The sequence below is a fragment of the Patagioenas fasciata genome, chromosome 18 (genome assembly GCF_037038585.1).
Source record: "Patagioenas fasciata isolate bPatFas1 chromosome 18, bPatFas1.hap1, whole genome shotgun sequence".
Taxonomy (NCBI): Eukaryota; Metazoa; Chordata; class Aves; order Columbiformes; family Columbidae; genus Patagioenas; species Patagioenas fasciata.
Genome location: NC_092537.1, coordinates 4,746,589 through 4,771,811, shown reverse-complemented (window position 1 = coordinate 4,771,811; position 25,223 = coordinate 4,746,589). Strand labels below are relative to the sequence as shown.

Below are 25,223 nucleotides of genomic sequence, written 5' to 3'. Positions count from 1 at the left end.
TCTTTTGAGAGCAGGATAATTAATGGCTTGTACAACCACCTTGCTGTACACTGACTATGTAGTTTCATTTTAGTTTGTAGCTTTGTGTGATAGAGGCAACAATATCAAAGGGTTAATAGGTCTATGCACATTCACTTGACATAAATATCCATATTCTGCAAATGGGGAAATGGGCATAGAGGGCTTGCCCAAAACCATACAGTAAACCAACACCACAATATTCAACAGCATTAGGAACAGCTCTTAACTCCTGAGCCTTGCTGTAACCATCAGCCAGCTTCCATTGCTCAGAAACCCTCCTGATCTGGCTTTCTCACATGCATATTGAAATGTTATCACAACTGTCTGCTTCTGTGAATCTGTCCAAGTGCAGTAAATAAGTGTTGGTGCTTGTGACCCAGACAGAACAGCTGATGCGCCAAAACAGCTTCACAATTTTACCAATTACAGATCTCAAGGACACTTGTGAAGGAGCTTAATCACCATGTGAGACAAACAGGGACAGTTCTGACTTTCATAGACCAGGAGACAAGAAAAGTTAGCCTAATTTCAAAACTAGCAGAATAAAAGTCCAAAACAAAACCACCCATGAGTCTTACAGTAAAGCTGAATGAACCAGGAATAATGTAACAAAAGCAGATTCTCTTCTGTACCACATGTGTTTCTATGGTCACGAAGAGAAGAAAGGACAAGATTGTTATAAAAATGATAGGAATGTTAGGAAATGCTGCTCTACCTGGGAACTGTAACAGCCATTGCTGACATCAAGAAATTAAACAATAAAGTGAGTTGGCTGGGGTCACCCAGAGCTGCTTAAGCTCTGAAAGAAATCTGTAAAAGGGAACCAGATCCAACTACAGTGTGCCATCTCCCTTTCTTTAGTACAAAAGGCTTTCTGCTTTCTTCTCACTCCCAATTCAGTCATCTGCCATTTTCAGGACAGCTTGGAATTGTCAGTTCAATTACCTTTCAGTTCAGAGAAAAACAAAGCAGATACTGTTTATTACTAAAAGGCAGAATCTCTTCTGAGGAATGTATCATCTCATTTTTTAATTAAACATTGAATTATGTGTATATCCCTTATTTATTGAACAAGACACAGGACTTATAAGATAATATCATTCAGCTAAAATGAAATACTGTCTTCCTTTCAGCTTTGGTAGAAGTGTTGGCTAACTCAACTACTACTTTTAATTAAGACTCGGCTTTTCTATCCATTCACAGGGAATCAGTGTCAGAGGAAAAATAATCCAGACTCTGGATCTCTGTTGAAGATGTATCTTTACTCTGACCTTTTATTTAAAACCTTATAGTAATTAAGTGGGTTTTACTGGGGGTGGAACAATCTAAAGAGGAACTAACAAGGTGCTCATGCAGCACTAAGCACAACTCATGACGTTTTTACAGTACCAGTAACACATTTATACTCTTCCTTGTACTGTCTCTCAATTACACCATAGAATTCCACAGAGCTGCCATTTTATTTCCTTCTAAGACCTTCAAAACCACTTAAGAGTGTCACTCAAGTGTATTAGAGTTGTGGGGAGTTTTTTTGTTAACCAATTCTAGGGAATTGTACTGGACGAGCAGCTCAGGAAAAACAGTTCTGTGGCCTTTGTTCTCCCCACTCAAATCTAGATTCCATTCAAAAGAGCTGAAATCACACTTGTAGAACTCCTGCACTCCGTATGTATGCAGACACTGTGGAAGCAGACTGTCACAAAGGAGTATGAAGTACACTCCCAAAATTCTACATTCACATTCAAAACTGCATCAGCAGGGAAAGCAGCGCAGAGCTCAAGTTCTTTGTACCATTTATCACCGTAAAATTTCAAACAACTGCACCAGGCTTTGGCATCTGTAGTTTGGCACACCAGTTTTGTTAAAAAAAAAAAGTCTCACATGGGAACTGTTGCATCACAGCCTGGGATAATATAAGCTCTACAATGAACTACAGGAACAGGAAAGGAATTAAAACTAAGAGATGTACATCTTCTCTATTTAGCCAGTCCACTGTGAATTAAGAACACAAATCTCTGTACACAGAGGCACAGAAGTGTGCCATCTCTGCCTCACACCTCCGATTTCCTTTCCAGACTGCAGTGGCTTAGATTTCTCGTTAGATTACCGGCTTGGTACGTTCGGGTGCTTGTTCTTGCCACGGCTTCCTGTGCTTCTGGTACCCAGCCTGTGCAATCGCCTCACAGCTCCTCAGAGACGTCCAGTCAGTTGGTTACTCTACAGCAAAAGCAGCTTTTCGGAGGGAGATCTGCAGGTGTCACCCTCCTCTTGCAGAGGCACAGCCCTGGCAAAGGGACACCCCTAGTCCCTCACCCTCGCTTAACCGGGGCACCCAGTTTGGCCTGCTATTGCCAAGGGGCTGGAGCCTTAGGCCACAGGCCGCTCTTGGTCTCTCTCCACACCCCCGCGCATTCCCTTAACCCCCAAGTCACTTCACTGCCCCTCAGCACAGTCTCTCCGACGGCACCTCGGCAGCCGCAGGGTGATCACCGCTCCGCCGCCCGCCCCCTCGGGGCTGAGCTGCCGCTCCTCAGGGCGCCCAGCCCGCTCGAACTTCCCTCAGGGTCAGCCCCGACCTGCCGCCAGGGCGGATGCTCAGCTTCGCGCGCCACCCCGGCCAAGCCAATCACCGCGCGGCGTACGGGTGGCCGCGCGGGATTCCACCAACCAGACACGGGCTTCTTGAGGCCGCCCCGAAGCGCCACCGCGGGTCCCCAGCGTCGTGGCGTCCCGCTTGCCAGTGACCCTGATGGCGGCCCCGGCGGCGCGGGGGAAGGCCCGGCGGCCGAGAGGCTCCCCCGCCCAGATTGCCCGGCGCGGCTGGTGAGTACTGGCCGAGCGGCGGCGGGGCGCGGCCGGGCTCCGTCCCGTCGGGGAGCAGGGCCGGGCGGGCCCGCCGCTCCCTCTGCGGTGTCCCCGTCTCGGCCGGGGGCTGCTTGCCATGGCGGGGGAGGCCCGAGGCAGAGCCGCGGTGGTCCCGCCGCGCTGCCCTCCCTCCGTCCCTCGGGCCGGGATCCCGCGCAGCGCCGTTCCCCTCAGACACTCTCCGCTGGCACCTCGCCAGAGCGTTACCTAGCGGCTTAGGAGGGAAAATAAACTAGGAAAAGACCCGAAAAAAAGGCGCTGCCACACGCGTTAGCGGCTCAGCGCGCCCGGCGGGGCTTCTCCCCCAGCCCGGGACAGGCTCCGCAGCCCCCGCCGGGCACCGGGCGAGGGAGGCCGGGCCGGGCCCCCGGCAGCGCAGAGCAAAACCGGCAGCTCCAGCTTTGTACCCCGCAAGAAGGTTTGTAGGGATGGTCCCAAATTCTGACAAAAGCGCCCCAAGTGTGTCTGGACCCCTTGCAGGCTTGGATAGCAGCCCCGGCTCAGCCCCTCCCGCTCCTACCTCGTCGCAGTCTCTTGATCAGCGGTTCACTTCATTGCACCTCAGACCGCCACTTGTTCCATTTACAAAAGCTGGGATCCGTGTTCTTGGATTACACTACTGCTGTTTTTGCTTTGGCAGCTTTCTCCTGTCAGGATAACACAGGCCATTATTGATAAGAAAAGGTCTGAAAATCACAGTTAAGGAGCCCATTACATAAAGCACAAGAAGTTTGTCTTAGATGATACTATCTACCCAAGAGATAGCTGGAGAGGAACGGAAAACCTGCAGACAGGAACAGATAGTGTTTTAGTTACACATTTAAGGCTCACTAAGTTTCCACAGGAGGACATCTCGTGCCACAAGACTTCAAGTTAGGCTTATCAGTCTTAAAAATTACCAACATAGCAGATGAGCCTAAGCACCCATCCATCTTCCTGAGACAACTACCAAGTAGTACCTATTTTCACATTTTCTGATAAAAGGAAACTGCAATGGTATGCTTGTTCAAAATGCTATTATTTCTCCCAGCAGTCGTAAAGTTCCTAGTTGAACAGACAGCTCATACACAATGAGACAGAATAGTACAGCAGTGCACGATCTCCATTAAACACTTTGGGTTCCTTAGAAACTCAAGTTTTATACGAACTGTTACTTAACAGCTGCTGTACTGCATTAAACTACAGTGCTTGCTCAAATATAGCAAAATTTGAATAACCTAGCAAGCAAACTAGATTTTTTCTAAGAAGCCTGCATAATACAGACACATATAAATAGCTACACTGTGCTAGTTTTATGCACTACGTAGAATAGCGCTTCATATTTCTTGGTTGTGTTTAACTCAAGCACATCAAAACACTTCACATAATATTCTTCTTAACTGCGTCCTTTTCAATAAACATATTACCAACATTTTTTTATCTGATGAGAGGATTAAGATATTAGTGCTGTTAGCTTAGGTCACAAAACAAATCAATGTTGCTACTGCAAGTGGCACCAAGAAAACAAACCTCCTTCCTCTAATCTCCGTATTACAGCTCATAACTGTTTAAGTCGCTGGATCTTTGAGGCCACCCTGGTTTCTGTTGGAGTCCTACCCAGCCTCGCTGCTGGAGGTCACACCAAACACTGCAGAGACCACACTGCTCCAGGCAGAAAGGCAGCCCTGAGGATGGTGATGGGTTGTGAAGGTTTATATATATCCTGCAGCTGGGTGGGACTGGCCAGGAGCAGGGCCAGGGGCTGTGCGGATTGGCCAAAAGTCAAGTCTATCTACAGGGCTGGCGAAAAAGAGAGTCCTGGGAGGGCTTGGGCAGCGTTGTCCTGCCCCCAGGCCTGCAAAGAGTGGGGTTTGCTGTGGGTTAGTTGGGCTTTTAACACCTGTGATAATGTATGGGATGGTTTGTACACCAAATAGGGCACTTTGGATCTCTGTCCAGAATACTTTTGAGTGAATAGTGGAGAGAAGTTCTTCAGGAGCTGCAGAGAGCTCTTGTGTTTTCCTTTCACAGTACAGTGAGTCAGCTCATGGCCCTAGACACAGTCATACAAATGTTCATCATAAAGCTTCCACGAAGCTTGTGAGAATACCAAAACACACAATCTACTGAACTGATCTGCGCCTTTTCCACAGAAGGGCTGTGCTTTACTTTGGATGGATGTATAAGCTTGATCTTTTTAATGGTGTTCAGGTGCTGGGTCTGCTTGTGGGAACTCCCAGAAAACACCTTCCCATCAGCGTGACATCTGTTCAAGATCTCCAAATGGCGACGCTGGTGTAAGAGTGTTTTTGCCTAGATTTACTATAAACTACTATTCAGATAACGCCCTTGTTTATAAACTGAAGGGAAAAAGCTGCACTTTTATCCGAGTCAGTGTACGTCAGCAAAAATTGATTTGCTAGAGGCTCCTATAAATAGCACTGACTTTTAAATTTTATTTTAGACTGTGGTCTTCTAGCATTTTAGGATTTTTTTTTTAATGGAGGTAGTTATACAATCCTGATTATCATAATAAGCAGTATAATGATGATAAATGACAGCTATCACTTTTGCAGTTAATTCTTCCATACACTTGCTGTAAAGTGTTTCAGTTGTCATTTAAGGCATCGTGCCACAAAACACATGATGTCTCATCGCTCTGCAGAAGCTGGAAGGATGCTTCAAGCTTTCAGAATTCTACCTTTTATTGCATTTTTTCACCCTGATCCAGACTGAATACATGCTGTGTTTTCTGTGGCAGGCCTAGAGGTCCTAAAGCAGAAAAGATCAAACAATCCTTTAATTCTCAAACACTACTTATTTATTTATTAACCAAGAAATGAAAAATGAACATGGCAAAAATCTTTCAGATTTACTGTACCTTAATTTGAAATAGCATTAGCCCTTGCGAAAACAGTAAGGCAGACTAAAGTAGTTTGATCATTCTTTCTGTCGTATTTGTCCATTGCTTCTCAACTCACCAGAACAAATTTAAAACAAAAATAAATGTGTTCCTTCAGTTGTGTAGCATCTTGTTCTACCAATCTTAATCTTGCAAGTAAGTCGGTGGTTTGACAAATGCATCAAAGCAATTTCCTACTCCCCTTCTCCCTCCTTGTTGCTCAGCTTTCATTTTAAACCAGCACTGTCCTTTGAAATAAGTCTAATGTGCAAGTCCTGTGCTGAAGAAAGAAAGGAATCAGAGATATTTTTATCTGGAAAACTCACAGCAAGTAAAGTTTAAACAAAAACTAATTTCACCCCCAAAATGCACATTTGTCAGTTGGAAGACAAACCTGTAAGTTCATTTCAAGGTAGAATAGATATCTCTAATTCGTGTCATTAGCAAGAGAAACGGGGCCTGTGTGAAATACACTCCAGATTCCTCATGGCTGTGCACAAATGAGATACTTGGCCACTGCTGAGTTGGTAACACTTAACACATACACAACACTCATTCAGAAGATCTCACTCACTTTACAGACACTAATAAGCTTACTTCACAGTTTCTTTCTGAAGCAGATATGCTTATCTCTATCTATAATGTAGTGTTCAATAACCCTAGGCAAAGAATGTTTATCTGGCCTGAATTTTGACAGCTTTTTCCACAAGCAGGTACTGAAGCCAAGCAGTGTGGCTGCCAGCTCCCTTGCTTTAATTATTCTGTGCTCAGTGAGTCTCAAAGCAATTCACAGTGTCACTTGATGCACCTTTGGAAGCCTAAATATCAGCAAATGTGCCCATGTTGCAAATTAACAGGCAGACATCAGCTACTTGTGAGTAAGAACACCGTATGGTTCTGCTGATATCAAAACAATCAGCCCTAATCGAAGCCATTTTCTCCAAGGCAGCCGCTTTTTTGGTTATTATCTGTTCCCCAGTGTTTCTATTCTTGGTGACAGATCAGGCTTCTGTTCTTGAGGAATTCACTTTTGGCAGCAAGTAATGTTCAGACTCCCCATAGTTTTTCACAGACTGATCTGTGTTGGGAATTTTCAATAAATAGCATGAAAGCATCAGTGATTGAACACTTTAGGGAAACAGTATCATTAGGTTGATTTATTTTTCTCCCTGAACACTTGCAGCTTCAGAAACACATTTTTCTTTCCAGGTGTCTATAGGTTGTGTAGTTACCTGATCTTTCTGTTTCGCTAGTTGTTTTATAAGTTCTGTAGGTAATGTATCATGCTGTGTTGTTGGTTAATAAATTTCATCACTGGTACCTCATACTGATGTTGCAAGGTTTGGTAAGTTGGTGTGCTTTGAAATCCTTAGATTTCAAAGGAGGATTTGAAAGCGCAGTGTTTATTACCTATATAAATACGCTGACTGCATAGGACAGTGTTATTCGAGAAATTATTAAGTATAGGTAAGTTTGAATGGGCCCTTGTAAAGCTCTGCTTCTGCTTCTCAAAAGGATGTTTCAGACACTCGTTGATACTCTGATCAAGCTGCAAGACTTACTCTGTGCTCAGGGCGCTTCCAAACAGAAACAAGTTTGAGGTGATGGGAAAGTATTTTTCAGATTTGAAAAGGTCTGGGTCTCAGGTACACACAGGAATCCCAGCACTGAACTTGTTCATTCTTATAGATACAAAATGAAGATATTCTAAATGTGCATTGCAGAACCCTCCACATAGCTATCGGGTATCTATTGGCTGAGGTTGGCATTCTGGATTTTCAGAAAGTTACCTTGCTGTTAGTGCTAAAAATAAAGAAATAAAAAAGGGCCTAGTTCCCTTGTCATCTGGAATTGTTTTTATGACTTCTGGCCTGCTTCAAGGTGGTCAGATACATGCTCAGACCAGCAGCGTTGCATTGTCGGAGAATGGATATGTCGTTCAGCAAATGGAAGAATCATTACTGCAGGCGCCACTGGAGATTAGCTGGACAAAGCTTCTGGGAGATAAGAACAGCAAGACAAACAGCCGTGGGTGACAGCCTGCTCCAACACCTGGTGGAATCCAGAGTATTGTCAGCTTTTTTTGGAGGCGTGCCCAAAAGTGCATCAGGGCTGCAATAATACTCTGAGCTTCAGGGAACTTAAGTCATGTGCTGCTGCCAGTTTTGGGGGGGACTTAAGCTTATGCGATCAGTTCTGAGTAAAGGGACGATTCATGTACTATCAGAAGCACTTTCAGCTCCCCAGTTCTCCTTTGAAAGATTGATCCTGTCATTTGAGATTTGTGAATTTAATCACTTTCTTGTCGTAAAGGGAGTGATGTGGGGAGACTGACTGCTTCCATTTGTGTTTCCACAGATGGTGATGTGATCAGTGTAGCCCAGCTCGTCTCTCCCTAGCACCCGTTCTCCCCTGAGGAGCAGTCCCCTGTTGCTGGACATGCGTATAGAACCGCATAGCCATGGACCTCAAGGAGAAGTGTCAGGTAGGTTTCATGAAAAGGATCATGCCCAACTTACATCTTGAGTGCTTTTAGTTGTCTCTCACTATTTTGGATCAAGACTCGCCATTTGGCATTATTATGTGATGGTATCATCCATGGTTAGTATCGAAGTTGAAAGTTCTGTCACCTGCGCGTTCTAGGTGGTTGTATCAGTAGGTAAGTCCTTTGCAGGCTGGGACTGAGGCACCATCGTGGAACAATGCAGGTGAAGGACACGCTGTCACATACACTGTGTCTTTCCTGAGCTTCAGGGTAGGGCTTCAATCCCCTGGCTTTATTTGAGAGACTGAGTTCACTGAGAAGATCTTTTAAATAAACTAAGGTGATCAAATCATCCAAGTCCAGTTTTACTGATGATAAGTGTATGTATTTCTTGGGCAATTGCATGTCTTTTCTAGAGAGTGCTGCAGGATAGTAGTTCTAGATCTGGTTTAGAAAGTGCCAGATAAGTCTAGATATTGTATGGAGGGGCAATCTGTATCTTGCTCTTTTGACATGCCTTGAGCTTCAAAGAAAAAAGAAGAGAGGGAGATCATCATAAACAGCTGCTATAGAAGCTAAAAAGACATATCTGCTGTGGCTGACAGGAGACTGCAAACTTGGCACGTGTTACTACCTCCCAAAAGTGAAGTGATTTTGATCACTTCAATGTGCAGTTTGCTGGTCACTTCTGTTTCAGCAGCTGCCTGAGTGTTAAATGTACCTATCACTCAAAAAAGTGAACTGGTCCCAATTCTGGATCTCAATCAGAAATGGGACAGGTAGTTCAGGACTAGTGGAGAACATTATACATGCCAAGCTCTCATCTGGCCCTGGTAAGAGAACATTGTTGGCTTTCCTTTTTGGTGTTCCTCTCTCCACCATCCTGGAAGCTTTGTCTGCCAAATCACGTTTGCTGTCTCTGTTATTCTGCGCATCCCTTTCTTGCTGTTTTGTTTACAGCGTTTCCAGTATCAAGAAGTGCTTTTGTTCATTCGTGCAAAGTACCTGTTAGTTAATCACCTGGACTCAGAGCTGCTCTAAAAGATTACTACAGCAGTGTAAGTGACTTAAAAAGCACTGAGTTTTCCACATCAACTCTTGCACTTGCCTACTAGATTTCTTATTTGCTGGGTTTTTGGTCCGGGGTTTGTTCATGCCTGAACCTCTCGCCTCTGGTATGCTCGGAAGGCGTGTCTGAGCTATGTTGGTTTATATCAAATTGCTGTATTGCTAGGAGGTAACATTCCAATGAGGATAATTATCTATTTATTCTCTTGTTAATGACATCATGGGCTAATCTGGTATTGATCATTTTAAGAGATGATGCAATTACCATTCTGTGCAGGGGTGTGTTCTGTGTAGGATCTGCGAGTGCCTGCTCTGGCACTGCTGCAGCCATGGCAGAGCACAGTGAGGACACTTTCACTGTAGGTCACTATCTTTGGTTCATCTCTTTCCCAGATGACATTCTTCATTGTACAACTCAGGAAGAGCGTATCAAATTGCTGGACAGGCAGCAGCGTTGATAATATTGTAACAGACCTTTAAAAGGCCTGTTAGGAAAGTGTCCTGCACAAGGAGACTACAGGGGGAACCATGGTGTTCTGGAGTCTTAGTGTCTCTTGATTTAGTCAAGTTTTTTCTCCCTCCTTTTCGAATGGGGATTAAAAGTGAAGGCAAGAGATCTTCACGCTTTTTTCAATAAGAATTTAAAAAACATTGATATGTACAGCTGCATTTTACAACTTTGTTTGGATTCTGAGGAAAGCCGATGGTTTTATTCTTGTTAGCAGTATACCATTTGGTGTTAAGGAGTTTTCTCCTATTTTATTTCAATACTGCAGATCCTTGTTTCATCCCCTTTAAAGTGGAATCCATCTTCCTTTCCAAAGTTAAGAACTTGGACACATATATGCTGATAAGGGAACAAATTAACCTGGCATGTAACCTCAGTAGTAAATTGATGTGCTAGGTTTATTTTAAAATGCTACAAATACAATGAACCCATGTGAAAACATCAGTCTCAAAACTAGTTGAAAGCAATCTCTTTGCTCTAATATATGTGTGTGATGGAGAGCTGGCGCTCCCGGAACAGAAGATGTGCTCTGAGTACTGCTGCAGCACAGCCATGTGTCACTCAGGAGATGAGAGCCTGTCCTCTGGCTCCAGTCAGCTAATACAGTTTCCTTGTCAGAAATGGCTGAGGATCAGAGTTTGTCAGGTGTAACGCAGGCTGCCTTCCAGTTTTTGCCAGAAGCCAGACACTGCAGAGAAAGGCAGAGAGTATTTTAGGAGCAGTGCCAAAACCTTAAATTAAATGTGCTGATATCTTGTTCTTTCCCCACTTCTCCTGACTTTTTAATTTTCTGTGTATTTCTGAAGTGAATTTAGTACTTGTGAAAGGTGCCAGAATCCCTGCTCCAGGACCCACTCAGCACATACGAAGACAGACAGCAGCATTGATTGCCACAGCACAGCATTAGGCTTGTGAGTTTGAGTTACTTTAGACGTAGGCTGCATTTGCAGCAACACCATCTATTAAAAATGATTGACATCGTCCATTCTGCACTTACCAATAACAACTGAGCTGTGTTATCCCCGGGTAATTGCCGTGCTGTGGATACAGCACCGTGCCTCCTGCTCAGAGCCCAGCTCTGTGTTCGGGGAGCGCGTGCTGCACCCCACAAGGCTCCAGCCACAGCATTGCTGGTCCTGAGCTGTCGTGTTCCAGGGCGCCTGACGAGAGCTGCACTGAAGAGCAGCCCAAGTCCTTTGCCTCTTCTCGTCTTGCCAATAACTATTTTTATTCCTGCTGTTCTCTAAAACCTCAGCTCTTCTTCCAAGGGCTTTTCACAAACTGATCCTTTTTCCATGGGCATCTCTCATCTATGCTGCAGTTTTTGTGTGGATCTCAGTCCCTGCCTTTATACTCAGCCTTTTATATCCAGTCACAGTTTTGTTTTCAGAACTCAAGTTTACAGCTTCTGCTCTGTCATTCTGTTACTTAATGTACAAATGCATGTCAGATGCAATTTATGATACCAGCTGATGTCAGAAGGAAGCTACATGGTAGAAATTACTGCCCTACACTAAACATTTCAGAGCAAAGTCTCTCAACAGTGGGGGTAAACAAGAAGCAGCAATTTGATCCATTTCCATTTGTGTTCATGACTCAAGCTGGAGTTTTTGAGCTGGAAGAAAGTTGTGTTGGAACCTCTTGTCTGCATGAAGCACAAGGGTTATTCCTGGTATTGCACTGTCACCAGCCAGTTGTTTTATTCATATTCATTTGAGCCTCTTGAAGGTGCAGAGTCATGGGACACAGATCAGCAAGGACTACGATAAGAGGGGGTGTTAAATGTATGTTGTGTGAGGGTTTGTCCATTCTTACCCCATGTTGTTGTTGATCCTTTCTTTTTTCTCCTTTTTTCTTTGTGTTGAAGTGAGTAGGTGAGTAGTTTCTTAGCAGGAAAAGAGGAAGGAAGGAAAATTGTGCCATTAGGACATTTTGTTCCTCTGTGTGGTTTAAAATTGTTGTCTAGGAAACAAAATGCCCTACAGAAGGATGAAGGATGTCTTGCCTTTCTCCCCCTGCTTTCTCCTGGAGTTACATTAAATGCACTGTCTGCTTCCCTTCAGCTTTGGCTTTAAGAGCTTTGTGAGATTAAATACCGATGTGTGACTCAGTGTCAACACAGAGGTGATAACTAGACCCTGCATTTGGTTTGTTGTAAGTATCAAGACCTCTTAATTGCTTCAGTTCTGGCTTTAGACACAGAATATGGGCTGTGCCTGTTTCAGGAAGGAAGGGCAGTGAAGAGCTTGGCCAGGGAGGGTTGGTGAGTCCTGACACCTCTACGTGGTCTTCAAAGCTACATAATGTGCGGAGACTGGAAACCCTTCCTGTGCCCATCTCTTCCATTCTGCACTGGCCAGCTGTAATCCTTGGCAAGCTATTGATGTGAATCTTGGCTGGAATGAAAATAATTGGTTTAGGGATTGCTCTGCAAACTGGGAAGCCCCAGACAGAATTAGGACAGCACTGAAATAGGAGCTATATAAAAACCCACTTATAAATGTGCTTCCCTCTAACAATGAGAAGGCAGCATTCCTGTAAAAGATGAGAGTGAGAGTGAAGGCTGTGCTGGTTTTGTGGAGTCATTTGGAAGTCTCCTAGATTTATGTAGGGGAGTTAGGATTCCTGGGGCTCTGTGTCTCAATTTAGTCTTTTTCCTTGCCTGTTCAGGTGTTCCTTCCCCTGTAGTATATTTTATAGCACTTTGTCCTGTCTAATTTGCCATCTGCCTTTCCACAGACCCCTGTCTGTCAGCACCAACCCTTACAGTGCATGCATATGCATCTCTACAGGCAGGGAACCCAGGGACTGTGGCTGTGTCCGCTCCATCTGATGAATGGACCCTTCTTACAGACATCTGGTGCTATCCTGGGCAAACTTTCTTCTCTCTCTGCCGTTTTTTCCCCTTTTCTATCCCTCATCCCCCCACCCCCATCCACCGCCTCCTTGCTGGATCTGCAGCGTGACTGGAAACAGGCTGAATTAATCAGCAGGCTGGTGCTTCACTCTGCTGCTTCTGTCTCATTCTCTGCAGCGCTGGGCTCTGCACAGTCTTGCTCTCTCTCCCTCTTTGCTCTCTCATTTTCGGAGGGCAGCAGCACTGCAAGTTGCTGGGCAAGTGGCGCAGGAATTTAGCCCGGATGCTCTTCAAGCAAGCGGATCTCTGGATCCCCCACCAAGGCAAATGCCGCAAAGTAAGTTTCTTTGCCTTAACATTTAAATTCAAAATGGCTTTCCCTCTCTCCCTCCCCAACCTGCATCTTGCCTGATGTGATGGTGCGTGAAGAGCTTTGAGGTTTTAGGGAAAGAGGTTATGGCAGGACATTAAATGGTGAATGATGAGTTTAGCTAGGGAACGGCTTAGTGTCGGAGGTAATGGGGAAAAAAGCTCTTTTTTAAACTGCAGATTTAACCCTAGAACCAACAGGAGGGGGCAAAAATGATTTTAGGTGCTGACTCCTGCTTTACTGCCCCTCTGCTTCATGACTTACATTTGTCTGTTTCTTCTATGGGCTTTGATCTGTAGCTGTTGAACCTCCTTATCCCTTCGAAACATCTCGCTGTGCACCTGCTCAGCTGTATCAGAGTTTTAGTCCCCAAAGTCTTCGGTTAAAAAAAGGAAACTAATGGAGGGAACGAAATATGTGCTGAAGTTGTGTGGATTTCTGGGCATTGCTGGCCTCTTGGAGGGAATTAGCATCCTCTGGAGTGAGCTTTGCACTGGCATAAAGCAGTGTGCTGTGTGTTGAAGCCAGAATAAATATGGACCTCTAACTGCTCCCTGAACTTGGAGGAATACTGTAACTGGATAAATTACAGTAATTAAAGCTTGATAATTGCGTAGTACAGGTGAACTTCAAAGCACTGCATAAACATAGCCTCATTGTGCCAGCAGCCTGGTGGGGCAGGTAACCATGGCTGGGGATTTGCTGCTGCAAACAGGACCGAAGAGACCGGCTGGGGAATGTACAAATCAAAACTGGGGTGTGACCTGGGGAGCGGTCGCCTCTTTCTCTGCCGTTCAGCTGCTGCTTGCTGAGGGAGAAGTAAAGCGCTGGGCTTGCATTACCCATATGGAAAGGTTGATCACACCTGTTGGCATCTTACTCTGTGCTTTATGAAGGGCGTTATACTTGAATGTCATTGTGTGGATTAAAATGTTCGCACCAAAGTGCAGTGGTGATTCAGACAGCTAATCTGCGTTGCTTTGGCCAGGTCTCTTGGAGATCTGTGTGCCCACAGCCGCGTCTCTTTGCAGTGTAAGTCTGCAGGCCTTGTTAGTGATGAGCTGTAGGGAGCCTCAAAACCAGCATCCACACTGCGGCCCCCACAGGCACCCAGTTACCAAACGGGGGGGGCTCTTTTGTCCAAGGGCCGGGGGAGGTCTGGGCTGCCTTTGGTGCTGATGCTACAGATGGAGGAAGGAGACAGCTCTTGACTGTTGCTCTGTCCATTAACTTGGGCACTGCTGTGCTGAACACTTTCCTTGTTTCTTTTGATTGGAGACCACCAGCAGCTAAACTGTGGCTGCCAAGCTCACGTCAGGTGGCATTTAACCCAAGTTTAATAGCTGCGTTCATTGTGCCTTCTGGTACCTTTCCCAGCATGTCCAGTTTTAAAGGCAGTGGTCCCCAAGAGCCGTGATCTGCTTGATGGAGCTGCCTGAATCGTGCAGGTATCGACACATATTTCTTTTTTTTCCTGTGATTTCCAGTAGCATTCAGGTGGGTTGGTAAATATTTCATCTTTCCAATGCCTACAGCTGGTCAGGAGTTGGTAGTCCCATTATGGAGATGAGAAACTAAGGTGCAGAGGAGCATCTGGTTTTCACAATGCCATGCAAAAACCTGTTGCACTGTGTGCTTTTCTTTAACAGCCGTCTTGCAGATTACAACTCTTGAGGGCTGCGGTGTCATCTGCAAGGCAGAGGGTTGCAATCATCCCGTGCTTACCTGGCTTCCATCATTGAGGCTGGGATTGCCAGCGTTCAGCTTCAAAGGAGCCACAAGTGCACTTAGAGGCTCCTGTGCTCTCCAGACAAAGGAGGAAGCCACTGCTCATTTTCTTCTTAGGACTTTTTCCCTTTGGGCATCTGCAAAAACGAAAGTGTAGCCTCTTACAACGCCTCCTGGTACCCATCAGGGGTTTGATTTCACTGTGACCTGGAATTCACTGTGTGTTTCTTCTTTTTTATATTTTTCAGAGGAAACCCTATGCTGAGGCAGCTGGGTGGGAAGGTGTCTCGCTGTTTTTTGTTTTGACCTGAAAATTAATGGATTACTCTTTGAATGCAACTTTCCAAAACAAAGATGTGAATGTTGACATTTTTGTTAATGACCTGACACCCCTGGTGAAGGGCTTCATCACCCTGGCGTGCTCATCTCCTGTTTTGTGGCAGGAAGAGCTCTTGCAGCTGATGAAAGGTTGGAAAGATCCCTCTGGGACAGCTTCAGAGCACCTAGGTTTGCCTATAGAAAGGCTTTCTTCAGGGTGTTTGAAAAACGCCTCATTAGCAGTTGATGGCTTTACAGGACAGCTCTTGTTGTGAAAACCTACAGCTGCCCCTCGCCAGGAGCTCAGGGTGGCTCTTCTTGCATGTCCCTTTCATTCCTTGCTTCCCAGCGCTTTCCCTTGGTGCTCGCCAGCAGCAGGTTATCTCAGTCACCGCAGGCAGCCTCTCGCTCGCATTATTGCAGCGTTTGCCAGGCTGGCTCTGCCCGCTTTGCCGAGTGCTCCATGTTTCAAATGTCAGGATGGGTGTTGAACAATCCCTGCCCTCCCTGCCACACTCTGCACTTGTTCTTGCTCACCCGCTACAGCAACCTCCTCTGTGGCTGCCTTCCCTTGACTGATACTACAGAAAAACAGTAACTCCTGTGTAAAGACTGGAGCAGGTGTGTGAGTATTTCAGGAGCCTTTTTGATTACCTCTGGATTTGCTGCCTTTTTCTGCTCGCTGCCTGCTGTGATGTGGCAGTTTCTGTTTCCAGGCAGCGTGTGTTGGCAGGTGTTGGCATTAAGTGAAGCTTTCCTCTCATTTCTTCTCTAGCTTTTGATGTATCCATTGGAACCAGCTGGGTGTCTAAGCGGACTTTGCTTTTCAAAGTCCTTCTTATTATTGCTGCCTTTCATTCTGTGTCTTATTTATCTGTCTGCTTTCCCCATGTTGGAGAGGATGAGTGCTTTGTGGGCGCTTTGCCGTGCTCCAGACATGCAGCACTCGGAGAGAGAAACCTTATTGTGTCTCTTGCTCCGTGTCACTCGCGGACACCCCTGTTTGCAGCACTCTCGTGGTGCAGGAGCATTTCTGTTGCCAGTGACACTGCCCAGCATCTTCTCCTCTGGGAGTCTTTGAGAGGCTCCTATGTTTAGTCCTGTGCTGATGTTACCTGGGCTGCTTCCAAGAGCAGCACAGAACTGCTTCCTCTATTCCTAAAACTGACACAGAGTGAAAACTACAGCAGGATTATTTTTAGTTCTGTAAAAGTGCAGCTAAAGCAGCATTGCTAGATTCTGCTTGGCCAGAATTTAGTGTTTCAAATAGTCCCTGACAGGTGGGGAGTGCGTGTGGTAGATGATAAAGAACGGCTATCTGCTGTTCCTTGATGCTAACATTACAGTTTTGGATTGGACCATCAGTGCAAATGAGTCTGAAGCCCAAGATTAGATTCCGGTAAATGTTCATCATGAAACCACTCGGTTAAGGAACAGGAAGAAAAGTGCAGATATTAGCAGAGCTGCGCTTGCAGAGCTGCTGTGTGCAGGCAGCTCCTGGAGCAGAGCTGCTGCAGTTTGAGACCACGGTGGATTTGGCTGAGCTGGGAAGAGCTTCTGGCTGCAACAGCAGGAACAGCTGCAGGTCCTGCCCGAGCTGGGTTTACTGGGACGTGTCACGCTAGTGGGGACCGGAGGGGGAAGCTTCCTGCCTGCTTTGTGCTCAGTCGTTCTGTGCTCTGTAAACAGTACAATACACCTGAGCATTTCTAACGCGCAGGATATCCTATGCGCTGTATGCCCTCGTGGGGTTTGCATTTAAACATGAAATGCAAGTGAGAACTTTTATTGAACAGTTCCCTGATATCTTCTGTAGCCCTCTCATGGACACCTGCCCGTGTTTCCTTGTTGATTCAGTGATCTGGTACCCATAGTGTCTTGCAGCAGTTTCTGTGATTCGAAAGAAAGGCAAGTGCTTGTGTTCTTGCCCCAGAAATGTATTTACCCCGCTCCCCTGTTATCAGTGTCTTACGGCAGTGTTTTCCAGATCGCTTGCTCTTGGGTTGCGTCCTTCAGGCTGCTGCCTCTTTGCTGACTGGACATGGTGTGCTCCCTTCAAGGCCAAATGCCTCCCTCATATGTTCATACAATTCAGCACTTGAAACTCTAGTGCTTTCTCTTGTAAAAGGGAGAGTGGATGCTGGAGACACATCTCCTCCTGAGCTGATCCATGGCCTAGCACTTAACTCTGAGGGTTTCTGTGGCAGAGCAGCCACAAAGGCAGGGCTCACACCCAAAAATTTGTAACGAGCAGCTGTGGAAACCAGACCCGTCTTGTTTAGAATTGCAGATATTCTACTGTTCTATTGTTGTTATTACTGTTAGAAAGATCTGTCCTGTGTCATTAAAGTTCTACCATACCTGTGTTCTGTTCTCTACAAGCTGACACCAGTTCAAGCCTGTGTAACCTTGGAGCTGAGCAGCCTCCCTTTGTATTGTCCCTGGCCTCTGCTGATTAGAATCTTGTTTCACATAAATGACTTGGTATTGTGCTTTGATAAAGTATTTATCCGGCGCAGTCAGGACCGGTTTGTTTACCTGATATTATCTAGGTGCTCTAATTCCAGCCAGAAGTCCAAAGTTCACAGGAGGGAAGATGATTGCAGGGAAATGGAGAATCAGACCAGCGATGATGAGTGCAGGGCATTCACGGTAGGGTGCTCAGTCAGGCACCAGGAAAAAGCCTGAAAAGGACATAGGAAAGCTCTAAACAGTTTGTTCTTCTGGCACCTCAGGATGAGATGACCTCGAGTTTGGGCCTTACCACAAAGAAAGCCCTCACGATCCTGAGAGACCAGTTGTCAGCACTGCTGGAGGGGCATCAGAAGGAACGGAAAAAAGTGACTTCATGGAAGGTGAGGCACCAAATGGCAGAAGGTTGGGCACTTAGTCTCCCTTTCTCAAAGTAAAGCTGAAGATTAAGCAAAAATTGGCTGCATTCCCTCCCAGACTGCTGTGGCAGAGTGTCTGGGTGTAGAACTGCTGAAGTCCTTGGAAACAAAGGAATCTACCTAAAGGTGCATTTCTCTCAGCACTTCTCTCCAGGATGCTCTGCAGGAGCTTAGCTTCACCTGTGAAGGATCTGGGTGGAGATGAATCTGTGAAGCTCAACAGTCTCCCCTTGTCCACCATATTTGCCTGGCCTGTGTGTTGAATACAAAGTGCTACTGTTTATGCACAGTACTTAAAAGAGTTCCTTGCTTGGCTAGTGACAATGGGGCAGCCTGGCACGGAAGCCTTTTCATTCTTGCAAGCAAGGGTAAAGCAGAGAGTGTTTGCCCAGACTCGCCAGCTGAGCAACTGTTAGTGCTGTAGCATTCGCATCACTGATCTGGAGAGCTCTGTATAATTTTCAGGGGTTTTACAAAATTGTGCTCCTCCTGGAGCATCAACTGCTGCCCTCACCCTTTCTCACTCTGCTTTTTCAAACGTCTGGCTCTGTATTTCCTGAATGCTGACTGTCTGCTGCTCTCCTTTCGTAGGAGGTGTGGAGGAGCAGTTTTCTGTACCATGGTAACCGTTGCTCCTGTTTCCACTGGCCTGGTGCATCTCTGATGCTTCTGGCAGTGCTGTTGCTGCTGTGCTGCTACGGGAGCCAGCCCCAGGGAAGGTAAGCAGAACACCCTGTGCTGGTTAACTGGAGCAAGGTGGTAGTTTTACATTGTCTCGACACTATGCGTGGCTGACATAACTGCTGTCCCTCATTCTGTTTAGACATCTAGACATTAGCATACCCACAATGGTAATTCTCTCCCTGTCAGTCCCTTTCACAAAATTTCAGCCAACTTAATTCTGCTTCTGATAGACCCCTAGAATATCCTGTGGAGAGACCGAGACTTTTTCTCTACAGCATTCGTAGATCTTGAAAAGTCCTTACGCATTTTCACAGTTAGGAAGGATTTTGAAACTGGAGAAGTTAGTGGCTCATAGGAGAAGTTACTGCGCTGTCAAATGCACCATAGTATGCCTTGACTGTATTTGCAAGGGTTCTTTCTAAGTGAGATGGGTCTTTTCGGAATTCTCTGGTGGCATTATTATAAAGAAGTGTGATCGTAGCTCCCTGCTTTTCATTTTTAGCCCTAAGTCTGTGGGATGTAGGAATAAACAACCGAGCAGGTGTGCATTTATTTCTGTGGGTGTCTGGCAGTGTATTCTGCTCATTTACTCAAACCTCACACACTTTCTGCTGTCTTCTATTTTGCTGTGCAAAGCCAAGGTGCTGAGATAGTTAATGCACTGGCGCTGTTCCTCCTTCTCCTCTTGGATCTCTTCATGATCGGGCGTCAAGAGAGGCTGAAGTGCAGAGAGGTGGAGAGGAGACTTCAAACAATCATTGATAAGATAAATGGTGAGGTCTCATTCATTTGTCTCTCATTTGCATTTGTGTTTTCCTCCCATTGGATTTTTCTCCAAACTTGATCACACACGTTACTAATTGAGCTTACTAGCCTTCTCCTGCATCACACAGAAACAGGCTGTGAGAATTATGTCCTACTCATGCCTGCCCTGTAGAATAGTTATTTTGAGCTGTCATGCAGCCATGTGCTTCCAATCTGTGTGTTTTCAGGTAGGCGTCTGTTATGTCTGTGCTTTGGAGTCATTTGAATCCTCAGTATCTTACAAAAATATCTGCCTTGCAGCAGATGATGAGAGAAGAATACGTGGGGTTGTACCACAACATAGAACAGAAGGAAATAAATTGCTGTGCGTGAGCATCGTCTCAGCAGGGGCTTTTGAACCTGAGGAGGCAGTTCATTTCAATGCGGCAGCTTTAAGGACAGCCTTTAGCTTTTCCATTGTACAAGTCTGTATTTAAGGTTATAAAATGACTAATAGTCGTTAATACTGGGTGGAGAGGCGGGGGGGAAAGCCATCAAGGGGAGAGAGATGATGAAAGGTCATGGGAATGGACTGAGCTTAGCACTGGAGGACCTGTAGCCACTAGAGGATGTAAACTGATGTATGATTTGCTTTTCTAGCATAGTTATCACTTCTTTCACACTGTGTGCTTTCAGATACACTTGGCAAAGAGGTGAAATGGCCAGACTCCATGTACCCCGACCTTCACATGCCTTATGCCCCATCCTGGTCCCTTCACTGGGCCTACAGGGATGGTCATCTTGTCAACCTGCCTGTGAACCTGTTAGTAGAAGGAGATGTCATCGCTTTGAGGCCAGGCCAGGAGTCATTTGCTTCTCTGAGAGGGATTAAGGTAACTTGCTTCTCTTATTTCCCTGGCCTGTCACACTATATTTCCTGGGTTTTCTTGCTAATACTTGTAATTCCCAGTGTACAGATTATTGGAGTGTTTGATTTCTTCTGACCTTGAAAATAATTTGAAATTCCAGTTTAGTCAAGGACAGACTGCATCTTCTCTATGAATTCCCAAACGCGATAGACAGCAGACACTAATGTGGTTCCAAAGCAACAGGTCAAGGGGGAATTGTAACGTGCTGCTAAATATAAGTGGACTGAATCTCTCCAGCAAGGTGCTATGACGTACAAAACCCCTACTTTGTCCTGGTTTTTATGTGGAGAAGTGTCTGCTATGACCTTCTCCTTACTACTGATTTGTTATAAAAGATGATAATATAAAATACCTGGGGTAGAAGTAAATTAACAAATCGATTACAAGATCTATGCAAGGATTTTGCCGCTTGCAGAAGACTGGAAAAAGCTTAAAGCTTGAAATGTATCCTTGTTGGGTTTTTTCATAACTCACTCCAAATGCCAGTTTTCATAACATAACCGAATGTGCTTGAACATGAGCATTTCATTTTAGCTAGTTCAGCTTGGTGACAAACAGGTTTTGTGTCACTTGCAGTGAGAGGGACTAAACCTCCAGTCCCTCACAGCAGGATTCCACCGAGGCCCTGACCATGCAGCCTTTGGGCTCTCTGACTTTTTTTCTAGGACGATGAGCACATCGTTCTGGAGCCAGGAGATCTGTTTCCACCTTTCTCACCTCCGCCCTCCCCCAGGGGAGAAGTGAAGAAGGGACCTCAGAACCCTCAGCTGTATCGTCTCTTCCGTGTCTTGAAGACCCCAATAATTGATAATGTCAGGTGGGTTAAATACACGGCACAATGCCAGCACAGCTTGTCCCTGTCCTTGTTGCTCCCTTGTGTCGGCAAAGAATGAGACTTACCAGCTCTGGACAGGAATTTTCAAATATGCTGTGTCTTTTCTATTACCTGGGAATGCTCCAAGTCTCTTAACTGTCTGTCTTCTAGTGTCCTCCTTAACTGGTAGGTGAGGCTAATATAACCACGTATATGCTAAGTATTACTGTTCAGCTCATTGCTTTCCAACCAATTTGAACAATACAGGGAGGTCACAGTTTTAATGTGTTTGATGATATGACACCCTTTGGTCAACTGGAGGTACAGATTTCTGAATGTCCTGTTGGAGTTTCAGTACACATCAGGGCAGTGGAGACTTCTTGTTAAGAGGGTGAGGAGACCTGGGGAGCTTGTCCAACAGCACTGCACATTTACCATGGCAAGTACAACACTGCCATTGTAGAACTTGGATTCTCTTTTGGAGGTTGCCCCTCATAACACAGAGTGAACAGAGTGTTCTGATCAGGTCTACTAGGAGGTTTGTATTTGAGGAAGGTGCAGCGTTAGGGTCTTGGTTGCCAAAATTTCAAGCTATTTTCCATTTTTTAGGTGGTGTCTGGAAATGGCTTTGTCACGTCCTGTGACAGCCCTGGATAATGAGAGATTCACCGTACAGTCAGTGATGCTGAAATACGCAGTCCCTGTTGTACTGGTAGGTCTCGTTTCAAGCCTTTGTTGTTGAATATAGCCATGTTTTGTCAATAAAGGTGAAGAATTTGCAGCCATCAACAGGAAATTGTGGCCAGGCCCTCACTTGTGCAGCTGACTCTGTGTGTGCCTGGGGTGGTTCAGAAAGCAAAAATGTTGAGCCATGTAGCAGTGAGAGTGGAGGGAGGAACCGCAGCAGCAGCCCAAGTATATCTTCCAGACTTTCCCAAGGCTGAGAATGTTAAAAGTCAGTGAAAACTCCTTCCCTGCAAGTACTAGTAGTTAGGCAACAAAGTTGTCTTTGTTTAAATTGCAGGCTGGCTTCCTGATCACCAATGCTGTGCGCTTCATTTTCAAAGCTCCTGGAATTGCTTCTTGGCAGTACAGTCTTCTTCAGCTACAGGTAAAGGAGAGCTTTGAGCTCCACTCCTGCTCCTCCCAGAGCATCATCAAGACGGATTTGCTCCCTATGCAACCTGCTTCATCCTGTGATAGGGTCCTATAGCATGCTGGATCCAGGAGCTCTCAGCAGAGCATGACAACAACTCTACCCTGGCCATTCCTCCTAGACTGCCCTTACATTGTTTGCTCTCTCTCACCATGGATGTATATATGTGTATGTGTGTATATATAGTATCCCTTGCCTTTAAACTTGTCAGAGTTTATGCCACATTCAGCAGGAAAACCAGCTACAGGTTGGTGTGACTTATTCTTGGCCTCCCTCATTACAAACCCTAAGGGTGTGTTTGTCTCCCATCCTGTGCTTCTCCCTGTGTTGCCCCGCAGTCTCCTACCCATCCTCTCACTGTGGTGGAAAAGAGGTCACATGGGAGCTCTGACTTCTTGTTGTCTCTGTGCTTGCTGTTGATCACAATTACTTTTTTTTCAGGTGAATGGTGTCCTACCCATCCTTCCATTGCTCTTTCCTGTCCTGTGGGTTCTTGCTACAGCCTTTGGAGAAGCCAGAGTCTTGGCCCAGATGAGCAAGGCCTCATCCACCTCACTGGTAGGTATCTCTTCACATCAAACCATTGAGGAGATGAGGGCAGGAGATGTGAAGGGCTCTGTGAAGTGAGCTCAGTGAATTCAGCAGATGCGTCCACATTGGATCTTTGATTTCCTCAGGTATGCCCTCTCCCTGGATTCACAGTGTGGCTTCTTCTTGAACAGATGTTTTATTTTCTTCAACCTGTCTACAGATACCCCAAGGTGATAGGAAGCTCCTGTGATTCCATTAATCTCTTCAAGGCATGTGCTTTCTATCAGCTAAATATAATCCGTCCAAGGGGTCAAGCTGGAGATAAATGCCCTGTGGTGGCCATAACTAGGAACATTTAGCTGCTGAGAAGGAATGGGATACACAAGATCCTCTGCAATCCCCTGTTTTAATGTGTGGGCTGAACAGCCCTTTCCTGAGGCTCTGGGTCTTTGCTTGCAGGCATGGCCTCTGCAGTGGGTCTGGGAGTATGAGGAATTTCTGGCGGTTGTGCTGGTTTGGGGAGTGGAGTTTGGTAGTCTGATGGGTGTGTGATCCTGAACAGGATGTGCTGATGGGTGTTTCTTGTTCTCTCCTGGTAGCGGCGTTGGTGAGATGCACTGTGCTATATTTGTCTTCTGTGCTCGCTTCTGTTATGCCCATAGTGGAACAGTTTCTCCTTCTTGCCCTTCCTTGGCCTCTGTGGCTTTGGGTCTGTGTTTTCTACTTTCTCCTTATAGGTTGTACATGACTACGCTGCCTGTGTCCTGATAGGGAGGACCCATGTTACCTACCTCAGTCGCGTTTGCACGTTTACCGTCTCTTTGCAGTGTTTTCTCCAATTCACCTTTCCCACCCATTCTCAACACCACTTGGATTCTGTCTTTGTGACCTTCCTCTTTCCTTTCCCACCTTTCTGTTTGGCTGGGAAAAGCCAGAGCTTCTTGGCTTTCCTGCTTTATTGTCCTCAACATACCCACTCATACTTGCACCTTCCTTCTGTTCTTTCCTGTCTTCTCCTTTTTCATGTCCAGGCAACTCACTCTGTCCAGCCAGCTCTTTCTGTGACCCCTCACACATGATTCTCCATCCTTGCCGCTGCAGAACAGCCGTTGTGACGTGTCATTCTCCCCCTTGACTAGGGCAGCCTTCTCTTGGCCTCTCTATTTCCCTTCTTCCTTCTCTCTGTTCAAAATGTAGCAGGTAAGACCTTCTTCCTCCCCAGTCACTTGGCCCATGTGACACTCTTCTCCCCTTCTGTCCCATCCCATTATGTTCAAGCTGTTTGATTCCCAGTTTTTCAAGGCTGTAGGTGACCCTTGTGACTCGTTAGTCAGACATCCTGCACGACACAAACCAGTGGCCCCCAAAATGAGCCCCTGCCTCATGTGGCAGTTGGACTACAGCAGCATTCCCTTTTGAAAGGAATTTGATGTTGGTTTGAGAACATTTCTACTGCCTTTGATAGGTTCCTTCAGTAATTATTGACTTCACTGCTAGAAATGGGCATTCTGCGTTGGTGAGAATTTTTGTACTATTTGATTTCCAACCCTTGGAACATTTACGTCTTTTGTCTCTTAGATTTAAGAGCATGTCAATCAAATTTCTGGTCTCTTGTAGCTACTGACATTCCCTTTTACCATCTCTTTGGTTAAGTGAACAGTTTAAGCACTTTGGGTCGCTATAAGCATATTTTCCAACAGGCTAAACTTTCTCTTGGCTTTCCTTTTAGCTTTGTCCAGTGTTTCAGGATCACTGCAGAATTATGAATCTCCAAAACCCACAAAATATTCCAGTAACAGTTGTACTTGTGCTGAATTTCAGAATAATGTGGACTTTCTACTCTATGTTCCCTTGTTAGTGCAAAAAAGGATCAGATTAGATCTTTTAACCACTGCTTTAAATGCCCGTGCTTTGTTCAGCCGATAATCTACAGAGTTACTGCTTTCTAAGATAGACTCCTCATCCTGTAAGTCCAACCTTCATTGTTGCTCTTAGGATGCAACCTGACTTTTGTGCCTGTTGGTGTGCATGGTTTTGCTTATTTACCAAGCAATTAATTTTGTTCTGTAACAGTGGTCTGTTCTCTTTATTGCTGGACCCTGCCTCAAACTTTGTGTAGTTTACAGTCTCTACTGATAATGTTGTTTTGTTTGTTTTAAATTTTCTTTCAGCCTATTAACAAAATACCCAGAATTTGTCCCTGCTTGAGCCCGTAACACGTCCTATTGTAAATAATTCCTCAGTTTCTGTTCTAATATACTTAATATGGGGCCTATTTCCCTGGTACTACTCTGTTTTTTGTTAGAAAACTAATTAAGTGTTTTATATCAAGTCAAAGTACAAAGTGGTCTGCATCAAAAGTATGACTTTTAT

The 25,223-nt window shown here is 45.5% G+C and overlaps 1 protein-coding gene and 1 long non-coding RNA gene across 5 annotated transcripts in view; one reads left to right on the top strand and one right to left on the bottom strand.

The window, feature by feature from the left end:
* Positions 1–2,690: 2,690 nt before the first annotated feature.
* The window catches only part of TMEM94 (transmembrane protein 94), a 45,412-nt gene continuing 22,879 nt past the window's right edge, over positions 2,691–25,223 (top strand). For 2 of the 4 annotated variants that reach the window (XM_065852510.2, XM_065852509.2), the window contains exons 1-10: positions 2,693–2,844; positions 8,126–8,252; positions 17,837–17,956; positions 18,584–18,711; positions 19,313–19,449; positions 20,117–20,313; positions 21,015–21,166; positions 21,773–21,875; positions 22,188–22,274; positions 22,761–22,877. In XM_065852510.2, the coding sequence (XP_065708582.1) occupies positions 8,229–8,252; positions 17,837–17,956; positions 18,584–18,711; positions 19,313–19,449; positions 20,117–20,313; positions 21,015–21,166; positions 21,773–21,875; positions 22,188–22,274; positions 22,761–22,877 (1,065 nt within the window). In that variant the 5' untranslated portion in view covers positions 2,693–2,844; positions 8,126–8,228. Of the gene's footprint in view, positions 2,845–8,125; positions 8,253–12,904; positions 13,023–17,836; positions 17,957–18,583; positions 18,712–19,312; positions 19,450–20,116; positions 20,314–21,014; positions 21,167–21,772; positions 21,876–22,187; positions 22,275–22,760; positions 22,878–25,223 lie in introns of those variants that run through there. The other 2 variants (XM_071816452.1, XM_071816453.1) reach the window with 2 other exon arrangements.
* On the bottom strand, positions 2,928–4,634 carry LOC139829345 (uncharacterized). The gene is made up of 3 exons (XR_011741791.1): positions 4,396–4,634; positions 3,407–3,533; positions 2,928–3,100 (listed from the first exon to the last, which is right to left on the bottom strand). It is a non-coding gene; the product is annotated as an uncharacterized lncRNA (long non-coding RNA).